At 37.7% G+C, this 23,364-nt stretch overlaps 1 protein-coding gene across 6 annotated transcripts in view; it reads right to left on the minus strand.

Annotated features, from left to right (window-relative positions):
* The window catches only part of UTRN (utrophin), a 505,495-nt gene that overhangs the window by 18,683 nt on the left and 463,448 nt on the right, over positions 1–23,364 (minus strand). For 5 of the 6 annotated variants that reach the window (XM_046006019.1, XM_046006018.1, XM_046006017.1 and 2 more), the window contains 4 exons: positions 12,824–12,960; positions 6,990–7,028; positions 6,692–6,757; positions 5,384–5,449 (listed from right to left, as the gene is read on the minus strand). In XM_046006019.1, the coding sequence (XP_045861975.1) occupies positions 5,384–5,449; positions 6,692–6,757; positions 6,990–7,028; positions 12,824–12,960 (308 nt within the window). The remainder of the gene's footprint in view (positions 1–5,383; positions 5,450–6,691; positions 6,758–6,989; positions 7,029–12,823; positions 12,961–23,364) is intronic. The other variant, XM_046006020.1, reaches the window with a different exon arrangement.

A 23,364-nucleotide genomic window follows, 5' to 3' on the forward strand; every position in this document is an offset into this window, starting at 1 on the left:
AGGACCCTGAGATCATGACCTGAGCCGAAGGCAGCGGCTTAACCCACTGAGCCACCCAGGCGCCCCTTAAGGTAATTTCTTTAAAAAAAAAAAAATAATAATTCATGTATAACATATAATTCCAGCCTTGAGTATTACTCACAGATTATTAGTCCCAAGAGTTAAATATAAAAGTAAATACATTCAAGTTCTTAATTATACATAGTAAAAACCAAGAGCATACCCTTGAAAGACAGATAGTACATGAGGTACCAGATGAGGGCCCTTACATGTCAATAGTGCTAAAACAGAAAAGGTTGCAAAAATATAAGTCTGCACCACTGAAATACCAGTAAATGGAATATAATTATATATTTAAGTCGCACATGGTAAACACCATCTAGATTACGAAATTAGTATGTATCAGATGACAAAAGGACTGTGAGTCATTCAATGACCTTTTGAAAGTAGGCAAGACATAAACAAAAATAACAATAATTTCCCTCCTCTCAAGGATTATTCTGTTCTAGGTTTCAGAGGTGCAAACAGCAATGCCACTGCAAATCAGACCCCAGTTTGATCTTCGCACATGAGACAGTGTCACTCAAGGGCAGGTAGCAGATGGAGGGAGACACCCTAATGGCAATGGTCTAAAGATCTGCCCTTGGGTTCCTGAGATTCCCCAGGACTATCTTGGGTCCTGTTTTGGTTTGAGTCATGGGTGTGCAATTCCTCCTTCAAAGAAAACTATTAACCTCAAAATTAATGGCTTTTTAATTTGTCCAAAGGCAGACTTTCAGGAGGAAAGGGAGCACTGGGAATTGGGTCTATGTGGGGGAAGAGCCTTGGGACTGATTCATGTCTGGGTTGGGGAGGCAGCTGTCTGTGACACATGGGAATACAACAACGAATTCATCAGCTTCCCAGGATGAATGCTGTCGGGAGCCAGGGACTTGGTTCCATAGACCAATCTGAGGGACAGAGAAAGGCCCAAACTGCAGGGCAGGATGACTGCTTCTGAAGATGCAAATGACTACAAAGACCTTGGATAATTTAAAAATCACAAGTTCAAATCTAAAAATTCACACCCGAAAGTATTAGGATTTCTTTTATCACCTACAGTTGAGATCATCCCAAACCACATTTAGGAGATCAGTCTTGGAGGTACGGAGCTAAAATATCTTCTAATTAGGTCTGAACTGTGAAGCTGAGGCGTGGATGGAGAATGGGCAGGATTGGGACAAGGAAAGTGATGACCTCAAGGAGGACTGCAGATGCTCTGACCATCCCCATCCCCATCCCCACTGCAGGGCTCCCATCTGGTAAGCCTTGCCTTCCCACATAGGGGAGGTGTAACCGTAAGGTGGTCAGCGGTGGTCAGGAGCGCCTGTGGCTGCCTGGGTCTGAATCCCACGACTTACTGACGAGTGAAACCCTGAGCGAGCTCCTTACCCTCTCAGTGTCTCAATGTACTCATCTGTAAGATGGTGGTCACAGAAACAAGAGTAGCATCTCAAGGGGTCTCAGAGGATTAAAGAAGCAAGGACGGATGAAGAGCTTAGAGCAATAGACTATTCACAGAGGGAGAGTTGGTGGCTGTTTTTGTATTAACCCTTTTGTAATTCAAGAGACCTAATGACATTTTTATGACCTCTTGGAATAACAAAGCCTCTGTTCAAAGGACCTGAAGGAAAGGTTGAGAATTCAGGAGTGAGAAAAATTCCAAAATGTAATGTAGAAATTTGATATTACTTTTTTTTTTTTTTTTGGCTTAAGGCACTCTGAGTTAGCTTTCAATTTTTCCCAACAACAATACAAATTGCTAATATTCTGATGCTAGTGCCTCAAGATGGACCTACGAGTGAAGCAGAAGAGCCAAGGCTTCCTTGAGAAGCCACCAACCCTTGCTCTGAAACGGGTGATCATAGTGACTGGAAACTGTCCTCTCTTGTCTCAGGATTATGTCATGACCCTGTCAGTGCTGGAGCTTTAGGAAATTTCCAGGGAAAGGCCAGGGTTGGTGTACGTTACGTACTTACTGCTTCTACAGTAAGGCCCTATAGGAAGCAAGAAAGCTGAAAGCGAAGAAGGAAGTGCACAGCATCCTGTTGAAAGCAGTGAAGATTTCTTCCTGTGTCTTGTGATCCAAGATGCTAATTTATTAGATGCGGAAACAAAGAAGGACAGCTGGAGGAATGAGCAGTGGGCCTTGGTTCCTAACCATTCCATCACAAACCCTGTGGAGTGCCATCAGCCCGAAGGAGGAAAGAAGCACCCTCCTGGTAAGACTCTATCCACTGGGAGGAGAGGTATTTATTGCAGTATGTGGAATACCTATTCACAGTGTCAAGTCAGCAGTACCGGCTGAAATGGAAATGCTTTAGTCATGTTATACACTGAAGTGAGCAACGGTGACCACTCCAAGTCAAACCAGTGGATTCCCAGTCCAGTGCAGGGCTTCAAGGACTAGAGTCCTCGTTTGCAATCTCACTGGAATGGGAGAATAACAGCCATGGTCATGGGAAAAGAACCCCAGAATACTCAGTAATTCAAACTGTGACAGAGCAAAGGGCTTCCAGGACTGGCTTTATCAAAATAAGGTTTATTAACATAGTCCCTGAGAAAATATGAACGCACCAGTGACTGGAAAACGATTTCTCTTTACTGGCTGACAGATACAATCTTATGCTATTAATTTAATTGAATATTACATTTAAGGGAGAATTTCTTTCCTTGCCTTTTCCAGTATCAGAGGTCGCCTGCATCCTTCTATTTGTAAAGCCGGCAACGTGGCGTCTGCACATCTCTCTGTAGCTGACCTCTGCTTCTCTGGCTGTATCTTTCTCTAACTGACTCTCCCCCACTCTTATAAGGATTCATGGGATGACATGGGGTACACTTAAAGAACCTAGGATAAGCTCCCCAACTCAAGATCTTTAACTTAATCCCATGTGCAAAGTCCCTTTTGCCATATAAAGAGACCCATGAATAGCCTCAGGAATTAGGATGTGAAGTTCTTTGGGGGTCTTGATCTGTCTCTCAAAAATGCCCTCCAGGGGCGCCTGGGTGGTTCAGTCATTTGAGCATGGGACTCTCGGTTTCAGCTCAGGTCAGGATCTTAGGGTCATGAGCATTGGGCTCTGTGTTTAGTGGGGAGTCTGCTTGAGATTCTCTCTCTCCCTCTGCCTTTCCCCCGTTTACACACACACACACACATACACACACACACACACACTCGCTCCTCCTCAGATAAATATATCTTAAAAAAAAAAAAAAGCCCACCCAATGTTCTTCCTCTACAAACACTTATCAATGGTTCTTTCCTTGAGCCAGTAAAATTCATGGGGCCGGTGGTTACATCTGTGGACTTTGACCCCACTGGGTGTGTGCCAGTGGCAAACTGATAAACATTTAAGGAGCTTTCCAAAAAACAAAGGAATGAAATGGTGCTGACTTGTAGCTTTTGCCATTTCTAGGGTTTAAATACTTTCATCAAGGCCAATTTCAAGCTAATGACTTTACTGAAATGTAGAGTTTGGAAAATATACACAGTTGTACACCATCTGACAAATACATTAGTCCAAGAACACAGATAATAGTAAAACGAAGTAGAGTAACGAGAGCATGATGGGGTTTGAGTATGACTTTTGTTTTCTTTTGAATCTAATTTAGTTAATTATAAGTGTATATGAATTAATTTCTATAATGGTTCTGTTTAACAAACAGCTTAAACAAACTTCTTGAAAATGTAACAGCTGGTTCTAACACTATGGATGGTAGATACATAAGAAATATTTATTGGACAAGATGAATGAGTTAATGTAGCTATGTGATAGTATATTAAAATGTATTCAGCTGTTAGTCATCTGATTATTTTTTCTTTTTCTCAGACATCAGGATTAAGTTTTAAAATAGTGTTTATTCTAACTTGAAGACAGGATGTGCTAAATTTGAGCATTACCTTCACTCTGTTCACAGGACATGACCAACACATTTTAAAGAATTTAAATATGATTTTAATTATTTTGGTTTTAATGATTATTTTGTATTCCATCTAATTCTTTGACTATTATCAACCTTGTGGAAATCATTTAGGGACTACTCAAGGTATCTAACTACTTTATACTAAAATATATACTAGTAGCTAAACAGAAACAAACATAAGTATGCTATTATCTTGGTTTGGGAATTGTTTCATATTCATAGTACATGAATAATAATGTATAAATCACTACTGTATTCTTGTAAAGTATTAAGAGGATAATGTTTGAAATTTAAAATTGAAAAACCTCCTGACATTTTTATTTATAAACTTAATGATAGGAAAACAGTTTTTAAAACATCAACAGAGAGGCGCCTGGGTGGCTCAGTGGGTTAAGCCTCTGCCTTCAGATTAGGCCATGATCTCAGGGTCCTGGGATCGAGCCCCACATCAGGCTCTCTGCTCAACAGGGAGCCTGCTTCCCCCTCACCCCCTCGCCTGTCTCTCTGCCTACTTGTGATCGATCTCTCTCTCTCTCTCTCTGTCAAATAAATAAATAAATAATCTTAAAAAAAAAAACATTGATAGGGACTTATTTTATATTAGAGTGGGTAAGGTACTACAACTTGGCTCTCTCCATGATTTTTTTTTTTTAAGTATAAAACACCTGAGTACTATGTTCTGTAACTTTTCTGGCCACCTTACAGCTTCCCACCAGATGCAAACAACAGTGAACCTACCTAAGTCAAGTAAACTTGACATTACTGAAACCTTTTAGACATCATGCAAAATCAAAAATTCTAAAGGGGAGGGGTGGGAGAAAGAAGTTCCAAAGCAAGATGACACACAATAGTAGGACAATCAGAGATAAAATGTTTGCCTAGAAAGTTTTTAATTATTTTTGTAAAGTCCATGAGACTTTTCCTAATTGCTAATATAATAAAATATTGGCAGAGGAAATAACACTTTTCAGCAAAGAGTGGGGAGTTATAGGTCCAAGCATGTGTGAGTCAGAGTTGTTAAATGGCAGGGATTATGGAGAAAAAGTGAGCCAACAGACAGAAGAGGATTTTATAGAAGGGCATGTATTCTGCGGAAATATCTTTGTCGAATCAATAAGAAATATCTGACAAATGGAATGAATATCTATACACATATTTATAAATAGAACAGTCTGATCTTTCTGAGGGAAATTAGTTGACAAATAAAGGACTTTTTCATGAACTTATATGAAATTAAATAAACATATCCAATTTATATTATCCTGGCTTGAAAGCGTAAAATCTATCTAGACATTTCTGTAACCACACTTATCAATTTTGATTGGGATCAAATTCAGAGCCATAATCAATGAAGATTATTTCCGACAGCCATGACAAGACCTGGCCTTCCCTTGCCGTGCTAATTTCATGATCTACTTACACACTTCCTGTGGTAGAGCTGCTATCAGTGAGGAAAGATCCATTAGTCCTTTCCATCTGGGCCAGCCTGAAAAATGAAAATAAAGAGGTTCCATCAATGGCCCCAGATGGCATGGTCAACTAGGTACTTTCTCTGTCATTCTCAAACTGTCATAATCCTGACAAAATAAGAAAAGGTCCAGATCTCCCAATAAGACTGGGAATTTAAAACAACATCGAATGTTGAGCTACCTCTCAATCACCACTGCCTTTAGGCTTGTAGGCCTTCATCTTTTACCATGCTATATAGACCCTTAATTCACCTAGGCTCCTAACTTATCTCCCAGGCCCTACAATGGGCCTCCATTCTCACAAATCTGATTATGCTCCTCTCATGTCTGAGGACTCACCAAGACCCTCCTTTACCTAAGATACAACCCAACTCCTTAGTAAGTGGGGCTTCAAATCAGACCTCAGCTTCTATTCCTTCATTCCTCACTCCTTTAAACAAGCCATGTTCATTCCCAGTTCTGCGCTTTTTAGTATGCTTTTCCATTAGTCTAAGCCTACCTTTCAGAATTCTATCTGGCCAAGACGCAGTTCAAGTACTACTATTTATACGATGCTTGAACTAACCATTTTAGGAAGAGCTAGTTGCTAGCCCCAGAGACACTTCCTATACACTTCTTTTTTTTTTTTAATATTTTATTCATTTGACAGAGAGAAATCACAAGCAGGCAGAGAGAGAGGAGGAAGCAGGCTCCCTGCGGAGCAGAGAGCCCGATGCAGGCCTTGATCCCAGGACCCTGAGACCATGACCCGAGCCGAAGGCAGAGGCTTTAACCCACTGAGCCACCCAGGCGCCCCTCCTATACACTTCTTTTCTGAAAGTTTGTGCATGCCAGCAAGACCAGCCTATACTCTATATTATTCAGGGACTCTAAAATAAACCTCTATTATAATGCATTAGCATACATTTAATTACATATTGTAATTCATATGTGCTCAACCTCCTAAGAATACTTTCAGTTCCTATACTCATTCACTGAAATAGGTTACAGTATCAAAATCCTGCTTGTCTACCATTTGGATTCTCATGAGCTCCATAATCACACGCCACAGAGATTCACTCTTCCCTGACTGTATAGCAGGTGTTTGGTAAAGCACAAATCACAACATGGAAAGATGAGAACCCAGATTCCAAATATAATGAGCCACGACTCTGCAAAACATCTCTTAAATCAAGGCACACCAATGACAGAGGATTCATACAGAAATAGATACATTCTGGGGGGCAGCACAGGGGAGGGCTCCTATCAAGGCCTCTTACCGTGTGGCATACTGTTCGATTCTGGAATGGGTGTCATCATGAAACAGCTGCGGAGACTGTGAGGGGCTATAAAAAAAAAAAGCAAAGAAACGGTATTACGCCTAAATATTGATAGACGTTACTATTAGGACTGTTAGCTTAGTTAAACAGTGAATTTGCCATGCAAACAAAGCATGAGGATTGTTACCCAGGAGGCAGACCATTCTTTCAGCGCAAGAGTTTTGTAATCAGCCCCATGCTAATGACACCGATCAGAGTACTGGTAGTGGCTCCGGGGGACAGAGCTGTGAATACTCACTCATAGTGCTCCGGCCACATGCTGATCAGTGTGACAGGACTGCAGAGGGGGAGAGGGAAACAGAAGTCACAGAACTAGCACTTGAGAGACATTGCAGACAAAAGCAGTGGGAAGCTGGAGGAGAAGACATTCTCAACTGTCTTCCATTCTCACGTTTGGTTGCCCTGAGGTGGACCTTGGGGAAATCAAAAGTAGCACAAGTCCCCGTTTATCTTGGACAAAATGCTGTGCCTTCAAGTGCCTCGGGGGCTTTTCACAGATATTACAGCATATTTGTTACAGGACAGCAAGCGCATGTTTAAATAGCCTCATTGGAAAAGAAAAAAAAGAAACAAAATGCTCTACAATCGCTCAAAAACATGGAATAATTGAAAAGATAATGCTCCATGATATACTGAGAGATGATGCAACCAGATTATGTTTTTCATGGAGAAGAAACTTGGCCAGAAGTTCCAAAGACTACATTATATATTGATGGCAGAGTTGCAATACAATGAGATTTTTCTGATTCTTTGTTCAGTTTTAAATGTAAACATTCAAATCCAACTGGGCACAAAGTATTTCAACCTCCCAGAGGCACTGAAAGAAGATGTTACACCTAGATCCTCTCACCTACACCCCAAATTTCACCCCAATTTTTATCCATAAAGGTGAAAGCAACTAGATGATGATATACTTTCTTCAAACAAAATTGTTTCTGGAAGTTCAATCTGTGAAAATGATAAGGAAATGTGTTCTGGCTCTATCTGGACCTGGACCTTTGGGTTAATTACACACTCCCAGACCTGGGGACACTCCAACCTCAAAAACTGCCTAAAAATCCCCACATCTCCATGAAATATGTTTCAAAAACAACTGAACAGAATGAAAAACCCTAGGTTTTTTTGTTTTTGTTTTGTTGTTGTTGTTGTTGTTTTGAGGAGAATAAGGGGAGGTGTGATGAATGTGGGGATTTAAAAGTCTAAAGAAAATTAGTTCTTTATTTAATTAAATAATTAAAGTCCCCTGCACAAGCTCAAGTTGATTGAAACAAAGAAGAAGGAAAGTTTAAATTATTCTAGATCGACTTGATTCTGCTATTTCTATTATACATAGAAACTTAAGAAAAAGTTAATGATCTCATTAGCTCCTACTGGGCAGTGCAAGTTAATGTCTGAATCGCAAAGATTAAAAGGAGATGGAGGGCATCTTATTGGGCTGAAAAACTGTGACTATAAGGACCTACTTTCAAAAATAGGCATTGAGCCAGTCTATTTGTAAAAAGACTTAATCATGCACATATAAACTAGATATAACAACAATGAAACAACACAGTATCATTCAATCATTTTTTCATCATTACTTTTCCTTATCTCTGAGATATGGTTGTTAAATGTCAAGTGAATGATGTGCTATAAACTTTCCAAAAAATAATAGTTATTCAGAGAATGCATTTCTAAAATTTAAGTGTGCTACCACATCTGCCGCAAACTTTAAACACAAGAAAAATATGTATTTTTTTTTTTTAATATTTTATTTATTTATTTGACAGAGAGAGATCACAAGTAGATAGAGAGGCAGGCAGAGAGAGAGAGAGAGGGAAGCAGGTTCCCTGCTGAGCAGAGACCCCCGATGCGGGACTCGATCCCAGGACCCTGAGATCATGACCTGAGCCGAAGGCAGCGGCTGAACCCACTGAGCCACCCAGGCGCCCCGAAAAATATGTATTTTTGATCTTAATTGAACTTGGAAAAGCTTTGTGAAACTGCATGACTGGTTCTTGTGAAGTTAATTCAGTTAGCACAAAAGTGATTCATTGAACTAAGATAAGAGTGGCAGAGATAGAAAGCTGAACAGAAGAAGTTCTCAAAAGTGTTTTACATATTGGGAACAGAGAATTCTAAGAAAAGAAATAAAGACTAAAAAAAAATCAAACTTTAGGCCTCATTGACCTCAAAGTATTTTGACTTACAGAAAAAAAAAAAAAAAAAAAGGTTAAGTGATAAAATTTCTCATTTAATTCTAGGAGATAAAAACAAGGCAATATCCCCACTGCATAGTTAGAGTCTATAGTTAAAGGGGGTTCAAAATAAGACACACTTAATAATGTAGCCTATCCCTGCTTTCCAGAGCAAGGGCTGAATGGAGTGTTTAGGTTAATTACACACTAATATGCAATGAATTAGACTCTACTAAATAAACTTAATATTATATGAAATATAATCCAGACTTTCCTTGAAAATTTAATGATTCTTTCACTGCCTTAGGCTTCCAGTGTTTTGTCTTCTTCAATCTGTTTGCCATAGACTAGGTGTGGTCCCAGTGTGCTCTCACATAGAAACCTTCAATGGTTCCCTACTGTTTTCAGGATAAAATCCGAACACCTTGGCACTACTTACAAGGCCCTTCATTATGTGGGTCCTACCTCTCTGTCCACTCTCATTTCATGCCACTATTCCCAGCTTTCTACTCCAGTTCCCCAAATGATCTTGTCTCTGGGGCTTTTGAAAACACTTCTGTTGCCTAGAAACTCCCACACCAATCCTGCATGTCTAGCCCTATGACTCCTCATGTCTCAGTTCAGCTGAGACTCACTTCCTCACTTCCTCCCAGTCCATGAGTTGGTTTTTGCTCCAGTAAAACTGGAAAGGACCATGAAACTCATCTATTTCACTTTAACCAATACCAGGCAGAAGTGTCTATTCTACTTCTTTAACTTCTAGGGAAACCAACCTACCTTTTACCAATCTCTCACAATTCTCAAATGACTTTTGCCACTATCTTGGCTTGTTTCTTTGGTTTATTTTCAATGGCAACTCTTCAATCAAGTTATACTCCTTTATTTCGGCTTATTTTTTGAAAACTCTTGCACATATAGTTACCAAATTAATTGAATAAAATCTAAGCATGGGTTTGCTTACCTCCTTTTAAAAATAACTCCTTTTTCTCCTAAATCCCCTCTACGTATGCATGTATAATTACTGGATGGGGTAAGATATTACATTTTGCAGGGATGAAAGAGAAAGACGCAAAAGAAAATTCTAATCAGCTTCATAAATAACTTCAACACATTTATCACTTGACTAGTTTTTCTCCAATGTTCTCCCACAAATAGGAGAATAAGCAAAATCAAACTTTACTACCCCTTCACATAAATTGTTACACCAGAAGATTAAGTGGCCCTGTACTAGAAAGGGCTCAGCAGAAAAATGAACTATACCAACTTCAAGAATGTGTTCTAGAATTAAAAAAAGAAGAAAACATGCCCACTCTATCCAGTATCTCATAAATCTTTTTCAAAAAGCATCTTGTGACATTCGATTTAATCTTATACTCCTTCCTTTCTTTCTCTTATTTTCCTTTCCCTGAAAATGCTGGTAAATTGATGATAGATGAAATGAAGCATTTTTAGAATTACAGCCAAAATCACAGCACGGAATTTTTATTTGTATGCTTTTCTGCTCTTTTTTGTCTGAGTGACTTTAACTAAGTCACTCAGAATAGAATGATTGATGTCAATGGTTATTTTGACATGAAAAGGCAAATTATCAAAAATACTTAAAAGGAGTATAAAAGATCTAGATGCATGACTCATATGAAGGATGTAGATATTTGAAATGGGACACAAATGCCAATGGTTTATCCTAAGACTGAAAGGTGCATCACTAGTTCAAGCCTATCAAATTGTCCTGTAAATAAAAGCACTATGTGATAATTCTATGCTTTGGGCAGCTACTCCAAAGGTTAATTATATCTGATATCAAGGGAAGTAAAACTGTGCATTAATCATGGGGTGTTCAGCACAGTTAAACTATATATTAGATGGTAAAACAAATAAGAATGTAAAATCATATGACCTTTTGAAGAAAAGGACAAAAATATACCCACAAAACAAAGAACCAAAAATCTACTTTTCCCTATGGATTTTAAGTATATGAATTGCTCTCTTTAAACTGAAATTGCTCCAATAAAACTTGTTCTAAAATATAATGTGGAAAAAATAACGGGGAGGCATAGTATTTTAATTGTATGCAGTCTGACATCAAGCAAAGTTATCAAAAAGTTAGAATTTTTCTGGATGCTTTAAATGTGCGGTATTTTGGGATCTATCAAAATATACAGTCGTGCACCCATAACATTATGTGTAGAAGGATCAAATATCTATGTGCTTTGGTTATGGTCTTTCTGCCACTTCTTAGAAGCTCCACAAATCAACAAAAAACAACAACCTAGATTTGTACACAAACTCAGCAGAGCCAATGATCTAAAAAGGTTTATATGGAAAAAAAACCCACCCAGGCTAAGTAGCGTATCCCTCCACTTTGACATCTTTGTCGTGAGTCGTGGACTGTCATAATACTAGACTATGACTGCTCTCTGTGTATCTCTCATACACACCATAAAATGAACTAAGAGTTTTGAAGGTTAAAGAAAGACTGATTTCACAAAAATTGCACTAAACACACTTTTTGCACTTGTCACTAAAATTTTCTTTACAGGAGAATGTAGAAAACTTCACACTTCATACCTCTGAGCTTTTTTTTCTAGAGTCATTTGAGAGGGCAGCTTACTGTAACTAGAATATCACTATTTTTATGACTAGGTACTTTGCTAATGATTAGCAATAAACATTAACTTTTCCCAAGATTCAAGCACAAGAAAATTACCTCAGCAGGTGTATTTATGCTGAGATTTTTTAAAAGTGATTCAAAGATTTAAAATCAGATCTATTTTGATCCTGATATATCATTGTTTCATAACTTAAATTACTTCTTGCATTTCTTCTGTCTTTCTTTAAAAATTCTTTCTTTTCACTTCTGGTTATAAATTGTTATTTTTCTTTTCTTTATAATACCATAGTAATTTTGCTACTTTGAGACTTTGTTTCATTTATGCTTATAAACTCAAAGTACCTACTTTTAAGAAATGTTATCTATTTATGTACCTATATAGCTATCTCATTTTGCTGCCTTCATGCTCAAGAGAGAAGAAATTAGAAATACGAGATTTTGATGAGATTTTAGGGCAGGTATATATGAAGCAAGAGATCCAATATTATTAATAAATTTAACAAAAAATGTATAAAACATACTATGTGAAATAGCAAAATATCCCCATAGGAGGAAAAATGGAAAATGAATAAAATCATGAAACAGTACATAACACAATTCACTTCAAGTATTTTTAAGAGGAAAAGAAATGACCAAGGCAAAGGTTGAACACACAATAATACATATTTTTAAAGTGGAGGAACACATGCAAAATTAAATCTAAAATTTTAGCGGTGGCATTGTCAAAAGCAAACAGCAAAAATTCATGTGAAGACTGATTCCAAGGTCAATATACCTCTGTTTTTTAATTTTTTAAAATTTTTACAGTGTACCAAGATTCATTGTTTATGCACCACACCCAGTGCAGAAAAAGTCAATTATCATATGGTTTCACTTACTTGTGGAGCACAAGGAATAACATGGAGGACATCAGGAGAAGGAAAGGAAAAGTGAAGCGGGGTGAATCAGTGGGGGAGACGAAGCATGAGAAACTGTGGGCTATGAACTAGTAGTGGATATTAATTTACCTCTTTTAAAATGAAATACTTTGCAAGTGATCTAATGAGCACCTGGTGTTATACTGACCTGATGAATCATTGAACATTATATCAAAAACTAATGATGTCCTAGACCTTGGCTAATTGAATTTAAATAAAAAAGTAGAGTAAAGATTTTAAAAAATGAAACATTTTAGCAAAACACAAATTCTTTTTGGTATCAGATAATTTCTCTTATATCACTAACATAATAAGAGACATCAGAGAAAAGAGTACATAAAAGTTTTAATATTAAAATTAAACTTACGTCTCTAAGTTGTCACCTTCAAGAACTGTCTGGACAGGCAGGTAGCCAAGCCGAGGATGTTTGGCAAAGTATTTCTTTGATCTGAACTTATTCTTCAGCACCTTTGTGAAGTCTCGTACATCTTCCCCAGATGTCGTCTAGAAAGTTGAAAAAATTACACTTCTTTCATTAAAATGGAATTTATTATACTAGCTATAATAAAATTCAAACAGATATAAATGACAACAGTTTCAGTAGCTTTATGTATTTCTGGAACAACAAAGCATGTCACAAAATCACGAGACAACTGGGACTTATCATTAAATATATCTAGCAATCGGTTCATATTTTTTTATTTTCATAACTAGCTCATTTCTCCAATATTTAAAAAATTGGGCCAAAAAGTAATACCAGTTTTGGCAATGTTATTGGTTGATTCCTAGTAATAAAAGAGTTGTGACTTGCTCTTAAGTGTGTTTAGTGATGATGAAGGATTTTGGATATAATATAGTTTTAACTACAGTGAATAAATGAGGCTGAGCTATCTGGCTCCTACTGACTTCCCACAAGCCAGCATATGTTGACGTCTGGAAAAGGAGAAAGCAATAAGTAAGAGAGAAGGAACAGGGCCACAATATTGTCAGGAATACTATCAGTCTGTCTTTCCCAGCCATACAAACATATCATTATTGGACATGGACTAAATTCGTGATGCAATATAAAATGTTCCTCTTTCCTTAACCATTTCAAGATGATTAGCTAATAATCATTTGGGGTGAAGCGAGCTGAAATCCATCCCCACTCCAATCCCTCTTCTCATCCCATGATTTGTTCCCTAAGCCTCAGCGTCTGACTCTCCATCACCAACTCTAGTTTTTATTTACAGTATGTTATACAGATACCAACTTCGGTCCTTGTGAAGAGGCATTTAAGATATTTACGTTACCTGCAGGGAGCTGAATTAAAGTCTTGTTTTTCTGACTCCTAGTTGGCTATTCAGCCTAAACCTGAACAGACCTCACTCCTATCACTTAACAAAACAAAACCAGAGAACTCCTCTATAATAACAAACCCAGTACTAAATACGCTGCTTACTTGCTGCCTGGCCCCCCTTCTCCTTGCACCCACCCCAGTCCGTCTTTTCCTCCATGACAAGCATGCACAGGACTCATACAAACTTGTTTTGCAAACAGAAGCTTAAAAAATATAACTATTTTTTAAAACAACTAAATTCTGAGTCAGCCCTTATGTGGTTTTGTAGCTTTCCATCTGCTCTCTTTCTACCTAAATGTGTCTGCCTCTAGTAGAAAATTAACAGAACTTTTCATTTTCTAGGCTTGCAGAGCAGAGAGGAATAAGCCCAAGTTATTTATAATGTAAGTTCAACAATTTTCATTTTACTTAAAAAAAAAAAAAAAAGTATAGCAAGGACCACCACCCACATTGTCACTAGGCCTTGCCATCAGACCCCCCAGTGTCCAGTCTTTTCCAGAATAACACAGAATAAACCATATAATGTCTGTAGCTATTTAGGTACAGATCCTTCCAAAGATAAAGAAGAAGGACAGAAAATAAGCTATTCATGAAAAGAAAAAGAATCCAAGGCACTCTGCAGAGGAAAAGTGTTGCTAAGAGAGATAATGGTTTGGGGGTACTAAGACCTAACCAGATGGAACAGGAGAAAGAAGTAGAATAACACTTGGGAATAAAGAAGGAAATTTTTACAGAAGGAATGTCTGGGACTGAGGCTAAAGCCAAAATGACCTTTCACCTTATAAAGGACATTTGGACCTCTGGCAATGGGTACCACAACTGCAGATCATTACGTCGATAGATGCGTTCTCCCGCATGTTTTGATAAAGAGGAAAAGAAGGGAAGAAGCTTTCCATGGTAGAAATAGAAAAAGAAGACCCCAATACAAAGAAAAACATTTATGACTCAACTTGTTTTTCTGTGTAATCTTAAACCTTGTTAATATACAATGAGATACAGAAGTACTGGCCTCCATTACTTAGCCCACCTTCCTCTGGCAATAAAAACGTTCTACCATTGAGCTCAGTGGTTTTCAAGCCATATCCAGGCTTTCCATTCAGGTGGCCCTGGGTGGGGTGAGTGGGGGGAAATGCCAGGAGGGCAAGGTACCAGGATACTTAGCAGCCCGCCTCCGCCAGTGCTGTTTATATATTCCTGGGGTTCTGCAACCATTAGCTCAAAAAAGAATCCCTGTACCCATTCACAACTACTCCCGCCCCGCCCTAACCCTGTCGCCACCCCTCAGCTCCTGGCAACACTAATCTTTCTGTTTCTACAGATTTGCCCATTCTGGACATTTCTTATCAATGGAATCAGACGATATATGGTCTTTGGGGACTGGCTTCCTTCACTTAGCATAATGTTCTTCTAGCTTATCTCTATTTAGGTTTCAACAAGAACTTTTGCTTGGGGGAAAAAATGCACATCATTCAAAGTACATGTCCAATTTTGCATCAAACATTCTTTAGGTAAAGACACTGAAGATGTGGAAGAACAAAGGAAAACCAACCAAACAACCATCAAAAAAACCCCATCTCCCACAAAACAAAAATAACAAAAAACAAATAAAGAGCACCAACCTGCCTCTGAAAAAGTTACAGTGGGGGCTGAAGTTAATTGTGATAACGCTCAAATTTAGTATTTGGAAAAAAAAGTATATTCTCATGCAGAAATAGCATTATTTTTATTTCCTCATGAATTTTCATAACAAGAGGAACAAAAACTTCCACCAATACTTATAATCTAAAGGCATTGAATTCACTAATGCCGTAAGCTTTTATGTAGTATTAAAAGAAAAAGTAGAAAGTAATTCATCACACAAAAACTAGGTGTTACATTCAGGTTAGCAAAATATAATTCTTTAGTTGAAAGAGAGCCAAGAAAATGAATCACACCTATTTTCTGACCCCCCAAAAAAGGGAAAAGATATTTTTACATATTTGGTCTAATTTGCTATGTAATGACAGTATCTAATATCTCTCTCTTTCAAAGCACTAGAGCAACAGTTGGTAAAAAGCAAAGACCACCCACCTAGCATAATGAATATAATCAAATGCAGCTCTATCTTCAAGCTAGGTATAATACTTTGTTCTTTTTCTTTTTTAAGCAAATAACTATTGATATTATGATCTGAGGATGAAATTGAAAGAAACACTCATTACTACACAAATTATCTGACATTTTAAGTTATCCACGTCTTTCCTGAAAGACTAAGGTTTTCGTTTATTGCTGTAAGAAAGAAAGAAGGAGAACAAAAGATTTTGAAGAGCTCATTATATGAGGCAAGGGGAATATAATGGCATGGAACTCTGCACCTTATAAATAGCTTTCCTTCATTCTCATTTTACCATCAAGGGTGGTAAGATTAGCATTACTTTTTGACCCCTCCGAAAGCTGACACCAAAGCTTTCAGACCTACAAGTCAGTAAGGAGAAAGCTGCTCTTGCAAACCTGGGTCTTTTCACCCTACCAGCACTATATCCCTTCTCCTAGAAAAACAACAGTTCTAAGTTTTGTGAGAGCTAAGAGCTTTATAGTCATCGACTAAAATACCTATTATTACATTAAGCTACCCTGTGGCTGATTTTTTACGAAATTCATATCCAAATGTCATCTTATGACTTTTAAGTTGCAGGTCTAAGACACGTTTCGTGTAAGTAGAATTAGAAAAAAAACTACCCATGAAAGAAAAAAAAGAGAAAAAATTGCCTGCTTTTTGATCACCTAGGGATTCCCACCCTTAAAATGTTTGTGACTGGACGGATTTATTTTCTAATTCTTTTTATTGTAGAACAAAACACAGATATATAAAACTATACACAACGAATGCATGACTTGGTGAATATATAAGGCAAATACCATCCAATCAGGAAACTGAACTTTGTGAGACATTCCAGAAGCCCCTTCCATGTGCCTCGTTCCACCCCTCTCGTTCCATAATAACCATTATCTTCATTTTTTATAAGCAACAACCTTGTGTGTAAAAAATACCTTTTTCACCCCAAAGTCTATCCCTAGATACTGTAGTTGCTCATTTCAAAAACTGATATATTTTAATTCACTTTTAATATCTACAAATTTCTCCTCCATAGCCATTTCCTTACAGTTTACGTTGTAAAACACAGGCAATGTGATGTAGCTGAACTTTGCTGACTATTTTTGGTGTAGTTCAGCACGTTCCTCAGTCCCTTGGATATCCTGCAAACCAGCAGCTGGATGGAGAGAATGCATCAGCTTCAAGTGTGATCTGGCAAGACTCAATAGTGTTTGGTAGGCACGTGATGTCTGGTTATCACTCTTCTGTGATCCTCATTGATGTCGTGCTAATATCCACCCAATGGGGGTTTTAAAATGGCAGCCTTCTAATTCTATCATCCATTTTCATTTATTAGTTGAAATATTATATGAAGGCATGTCCCCGTGTCAACTCTTCAGCCACTCAGTAATACAGTTCATTCAGGAAAGGCAGGATTACATGTTTGATTTTGCCCTTTTATTGACCCATTTCCCCAGCAACATATTGGCTTCCTATCATCCTCCAAAGATGACCTTTTTTTATTATTATTTTCATGAATCATTATGAACTTGTAGATTTTTAACATATTTGATGGGTTTTTGGTCTATTACAACTATTATCATTATTGAAGATCAAACTGTCCTATCTTTGGCCAGTAGGAGCCCCTTCTAGTTAACCCCACTTAGTTTAAGCTCTATAGGTAACAGTATAATTAATGGTCTCCATCTGTCCTTAGGATGTTATTTCTCCAGTTATTTTGTTTGTCTGAAGCCTGGTCTCTAGTACATCTTCAAGAAGTGCTCACAGGACCAACATTCTTGTTTGTTAGTGATAATTTTCCCGAGTCCTTACTAGATAGTAGAAGGCTAGTTTTTCTCAATATAAAATCCTTGGCTCACACGTTTTCTTCCTTTCAGTTTCTTAAAAATGTCCTTCCATTTTCTTTTGGAGCATAAGGAATAACACGGAGGACACTGGGAGATGGAGAGGAGAAGTGACTTGGGGGAAATTGGAGGGGGAGACGAACCATGAGAGACTGTGGAATCTGAGAAACAAACTGAAGGTTTTGGAGGAGAGGGAGGTGGAAGGTTGGGTGATTCTGGTGGTGGGTATTACGGAGGGCACGTATTGCATGGAGCACTGGATGTGGTGTATAAACAATGAATCTTGGAACACTGAAAAAAAATTAAATTAGAAAAATACCCTCTAATATCCCCCCAAATAAAAAGAATTTTTAAAAAAGTGAAAAGAAACAAACAAAAAAGCTTTGCTGTTGATTATTTAATTTTCTTTCTTTTTTAAGTGATGTTGTTCCTTTTGTTTAAAAGACTGGAAGATTTTTTTCTTTGACTCTAAAGTCCAGGAATTTTATCAGAGTATATTATAGTATTGGTCATTCTGAGTCAATGTTCTCAGGCATGTGATATACTCTCAGTATATAGTTCCGCCTTTTCTTTTTTGGCAGAGAGGAAGGTTTTCCTTGAATTTTCATTTTTAGTATTTGTTCTTACTCTGGGTTTCCTATTCTGCATTCCTATTATTCATACTTGTAATTTTTTCCCCATCTTCAATATTTGTTATTTTCTCTTAGATTTTTAAATTGCTTTCTTCATTTCTTTTTGACTTTTAAAGTTTGTCTTCTATTTCTCTCAAGATACTTACCTATTCTGTTTATTAAGACTAAAATTAGTCTTAATTTTGAAATGAGTTTTTTCTTTTATTTCTATTTCTTTCCTGAGTTCTGTCACCTTACCCTTTCCAAGATTTTCCAGTTCTGATATATGTTTTCTTTCATGGGTTAGTTCATTTTCCTAAGCTTATTTTTAAAATAGTAGGTTACAGTTTTGACCTGTTCAAAGAGCACATATTTTTGGTAAACTTTACTAGACTTATATTATTTGGTTCCTATATCATTTGCTTATAATTGCTTTATACGAGATTTGATCTTGATACCTTCTGCTCCTCAATTTTGTCATTGTCGTGAAACCTATGTTCCTAATTCAGGGAAGCGTCATGCAGGTTCAGGAAAGCTTCTCTAATTTTTTTTTTAAAGATTTTATTTATTAATTTTTTTGACAGAGACACAGCAAGAGAGAGAACAGAAGCAGGGGCAGGCAGAGTGGGAGAGGGAGAAGCAGGATTCCTGCTAAGTGGGGAGCCCTGCGTGGGGCTTGATCCCAGGACCCTGGGATCATGACCTGAGTCAAAGGCAGACACTTAACAACTGAGCCACCCAGGCGCCCCATGGTTTCTCTAACTTCACAGGGCTCCTTCTTCTATTGCTTTTGTGGGGTATTAAAGAATAGGGAACTTGAGTTTGGGGATTTTCTGGTCCTCTTCCTTGTCCTATTTTGGACTAGACCAATTCTCTTTTTCATCTCCATTGTTTTGAGCTGCTATGTCGGTGTCTTTCCCAGCAGTTTATACAGTTTATCTTTTCCTGGAAGGAAGCCCTAGGAAGTCAGGTCTAAGGACTCCAGAAGCCCAGAGCGCAGCAGCACCTTCAGACCAACCCTCTGGGCTCCTCCCAGGTTCAGAGCCCTGCTTCCAATCCAGCTCTTTGAGTTCTCCACTGAATACCTGTTGTCTGTTTTGGGGTTCTCCATTTCTCAGGCACCTTGCTTCCTTTTCCTTGATTTTACAGAAAAAGATATCTTCATGCAGGTTTTATGGCTGGTGGTGGCTTGTAGGCACCCAGATTTATTTGGGGGGCTATCTTATTGCCTAGTTTTATTGTAAATGTTGCCCAGAGAGTTGTTTTGTTTGTTTGTTTGTTTGTTTTGTCTAGTTGCTCTCTTTTTATGTAACTAATTTAGGAATGGGAAGAAAATGACAAAGACAAAAGATATTGAAAAACTCTACCACCATCTTCCCCAAATCCTTCTGGCTTGATTTTTAACAAGCACATAAGAACTCACATGTCCAAACAAGGGCTGTCTTTCAAACTGTCATTTTTGGAAAGCTAATGAAGGTGAGTCACTGTGAAAAACATTTTAAAACTAAACCTACACAGACAAGTGGGCATGTGAATATTCAAAATTATACTTTCCTCTAGTATGCTTCTATTAAGTAGCACAGAGATGATGATGAAAACTTATTTGGATAATAACAAGTAATAGTTCTCAACTTGCATGCCACCAACTTACACAAATAAATGCATGAAATATAAAAACATGTTTCTAAATTACAAAAGCTACCCTGGGGTAACTCTATGCATGCAACTCTCTACCAAAATCTTAAAAACTCCCGTGTAAGCTGGTGTCAGATGATTTTTCAATCGAGTTCTATTTTGCCAACCAAAGTTGGGAGTATTTTAAAATTTCTTCCATTTTATTCCTTGACTGAGGACAAACAGAGAAATCACAGAGAGCAAATTTAATCTATACTTTACTTGTGTTTGTATATCTACATATACATCTAGATGTGTTATTCTACATATCCCTGTTCGTGTTTAAACTATATATTCTTATTGTGAATGCTGACACCTATGTACTATTGAACTTCAAAAATACGGATATATGACTGAGAGTCTTTTTCTTCTCATTAATGTGAATTACAAGGAGTAACAAGGCTAAGGTACAAAATAATCTAGAATTTAGAAATGCTAATCCTCATAGTATTATAGTCAAGTAGATCCTTGAATAAATTGCTTTGCTACTTCAGCTCAAAAAACTCCTCCCATTAACAAGAAAGATCCACAAAGCAAAACATAAGAAGGACTATTAACAATGATGTCAAATAAGCTAGAGGCCAAAACATCCAACTTCTAAATACTGAGCAATTTAAGCAAAACACCAAACAACTACAAATAAATAAGCAAAACCATATTAATCTAAAATCCCCCCCCCAAATTCCTTGGCCAGCTCATAACTAGGGATGGAAATATTATCGAATTCTTTAACAAATATTCCTATCATTAGGGCTTTAACGATTAACTACAAAAATGAGTAACTTTTGGACACAGTAAAATAAGGAAGTACAAAGAGGAAAAGCCAAGCTTATATAAACTAACAACATAGCCATTTGGCACATGAGTAGAATAATTAAACACTACCCTTTGGATCATGCACAAGTGCAAAAATCACTGTTGAACAGCATCATCATCCTTAGCAAGATTTATTTCTTAAACATAGAAGTCAATAATCCCACATGGTATACGCATACTTCTAAGGAGTCCATCATTATCACAGGACTTATCTTAAAAGATGTTCCGACATTTTTTAAATTGCAAAAACAACTTCTCAGGATTGATTTAAGTTTCACAGATCTCAGAAAGCTGAAATTCGGGTTACACTGAACTGCATGAAGAGGAGGAAATCAGGAAGACAAGCTTGGAGCCTTTCAAGTTCTAATGGAAAAATATGAAACTAAAAAATAGGCATCAACAGAATCACCAAGGGGTCAAGAGTAAGTAGGGTAACAAGGCTTTGCAAAGGAAAATGGATGTTGTCCAAACCTCAACTTAGGAGCTAATGACACCCTCTAAATGCACTCCACTTACTGAGAAGACAGGATAAGGGCAGCAAGAACTGAAAGCCACTTCAGGATGCTGAGGTCAGAGAAGGAGCGATGATGCTGCATATTGAGCCTGCTGGCAAACGTCCCAAGTCTCATCTGATGAAGCAAGACTGCCAAAAACAAAGGATCCTAACGCGATGGCGAGCTTTCCAAAGAATGAACCAGCATTTTCTGATATTTGATTTTCATAGTCTTACAAATACACTGATGCTGGCAGGGTGGAGGTAGGTGGACAGAACAACCAATTCTAGTTTTTCCCTCTGCCCTTGTTTGTTTCTTGCTAACAACATATAGTTTGCAAAGAAAAGAAGTGATTTCACTTCTAACTTTCAAAAGAAAACCTTTTTCTGGTTTTTTTTCTTAGTAGAAAATTGATTTTTCTACAGTTTCTAGAAACACTAAAAATATGAAGCTTTGGTTTGTTTCCCCATATATTTAATCAATATTGGCAGGAATATGCTTGAATCTATTGCTTTAAAAGTAACATGCACTTGCTTAAAAAATGCAATACAAATGTGTTTTAAGTGCTTTTAAAGTAATAAGCTGTTTTCTAAATAGGTATGTTTTTCTGGTCCTCCATGCTTCTTACCAAAATCTCAACGAAACTATCAGTACAAACTAGTCCTATCCAAACCTTGCACATAAGCAGAGAATTTGGTTATGATTCCACTCCACCAATTTGGATGCTGAGAGTAGCTGACATTGCTGACTTTTCTAGCAATAAAATTTTGCAAACATCCCATCTCTTCTCCCTGAGCTAACACATCTCTCAAACCACCTTCTTGTTCTGGCTCATACTTTGGTTCCTTCTACCCGTATTTGTGAATAAGCATGTGCCCTATTCTCGTCCCCATTTCTCCTTTTCTGTCCTGGACCACTGTCCCTGACCAGGTGCACACAGCCTCTGCTTAGTTACCTTCCTTCTCCCAACTTGGTGGACTCTGGCTTCGTTGATGCATAAACACACTCTACTACATCTTGTCCATATCTGCAACTTCAACCATTCACCTTCAGCGAATCCTGATGCTCCTGGGATAACACATCTCCCCTACCATCTTCTCCATGATTGGCTGTATAATCTCTCCCCCACAAAGGCCAACAATAAAGGAGGTTTACAGCTTTTTGCTCTTAGCCTCAGCCTTCTCAGCAACTAAAACTAATGTGCCCATCCATTCCCCTTTGAGAATGGGGACCATACATCCCATAAACAGCTACCACTTGTCACCTTCTAGAGACATAATGATGGTCTTCTAAGAGCCACCTCATTTCAAAATCTTTCATAGTTGGAATACTGAAAAAATACAATAAAATTAAAACAAAAACAACAACAAAAAAACAAACCTTTCATGTTCCACATTAGCCACATAATGGGGTACGTCCAAACCTTGGACCTCATCAGCACTCAAAACATTATTTGGTTCCAAATTTCTAACCTGGAAAAGAAGTCCTGACCCTTGCCCTTACTTCTTTAGTATGAACAAACCTTCTTTTACCCCCATGATCTTGATCACTAGCCCTTCAACCCCTTTAGGGATTTTTTCAGTATGGGGACAGCCCAAAGCAGTCCCAGTATCATTAACACCTTTGTATCATTCATTCCCTTGGCCTTCAACTTTATCTACTGTCTCTTAATTCCAAAGTGACTGAGCAATGATGCAGTCAGTGCAAATCCTTGCCAATTAACCTCAGCTGCACTCCTGTTGCAATGTAGCAATCAATTTATTCATCTCTTGTAGACTCACGCTTGCCCCCAGTAGCAATTCCAGACATTTTCCATTCTCCCTCATATTTAACCCTATCTAGCTCTCTCTCATTAGCAGCAATGGCATAAACTCCTATAAATCATATATGAAATTCACCATCCTCTCTCTTGAGTTTAAAGGGCTATCTTTTACACAACTGATCAATTACTGAATGCTACATCTGAAACTGATGAGATATGTTGACTAATTGAACATTAAAAAAAGAAGCTTTTTTTTCTTAAAGGGACTATATT

The sequence above is a fragment of the Meles meles genome, chromosome 5, assembly GCF_922984935.1.
Source record: "Meles meles chromosome 5, mMelMel3.1 paternal haplotype, whole genome shotgun sequence".
Taxonomy (NCBI): domain Eukaryota; kingdom Metazoa; phylum Chordata; class Mammalia; order Carnivora; family Mustelidae; genus Meles; species Meles meles.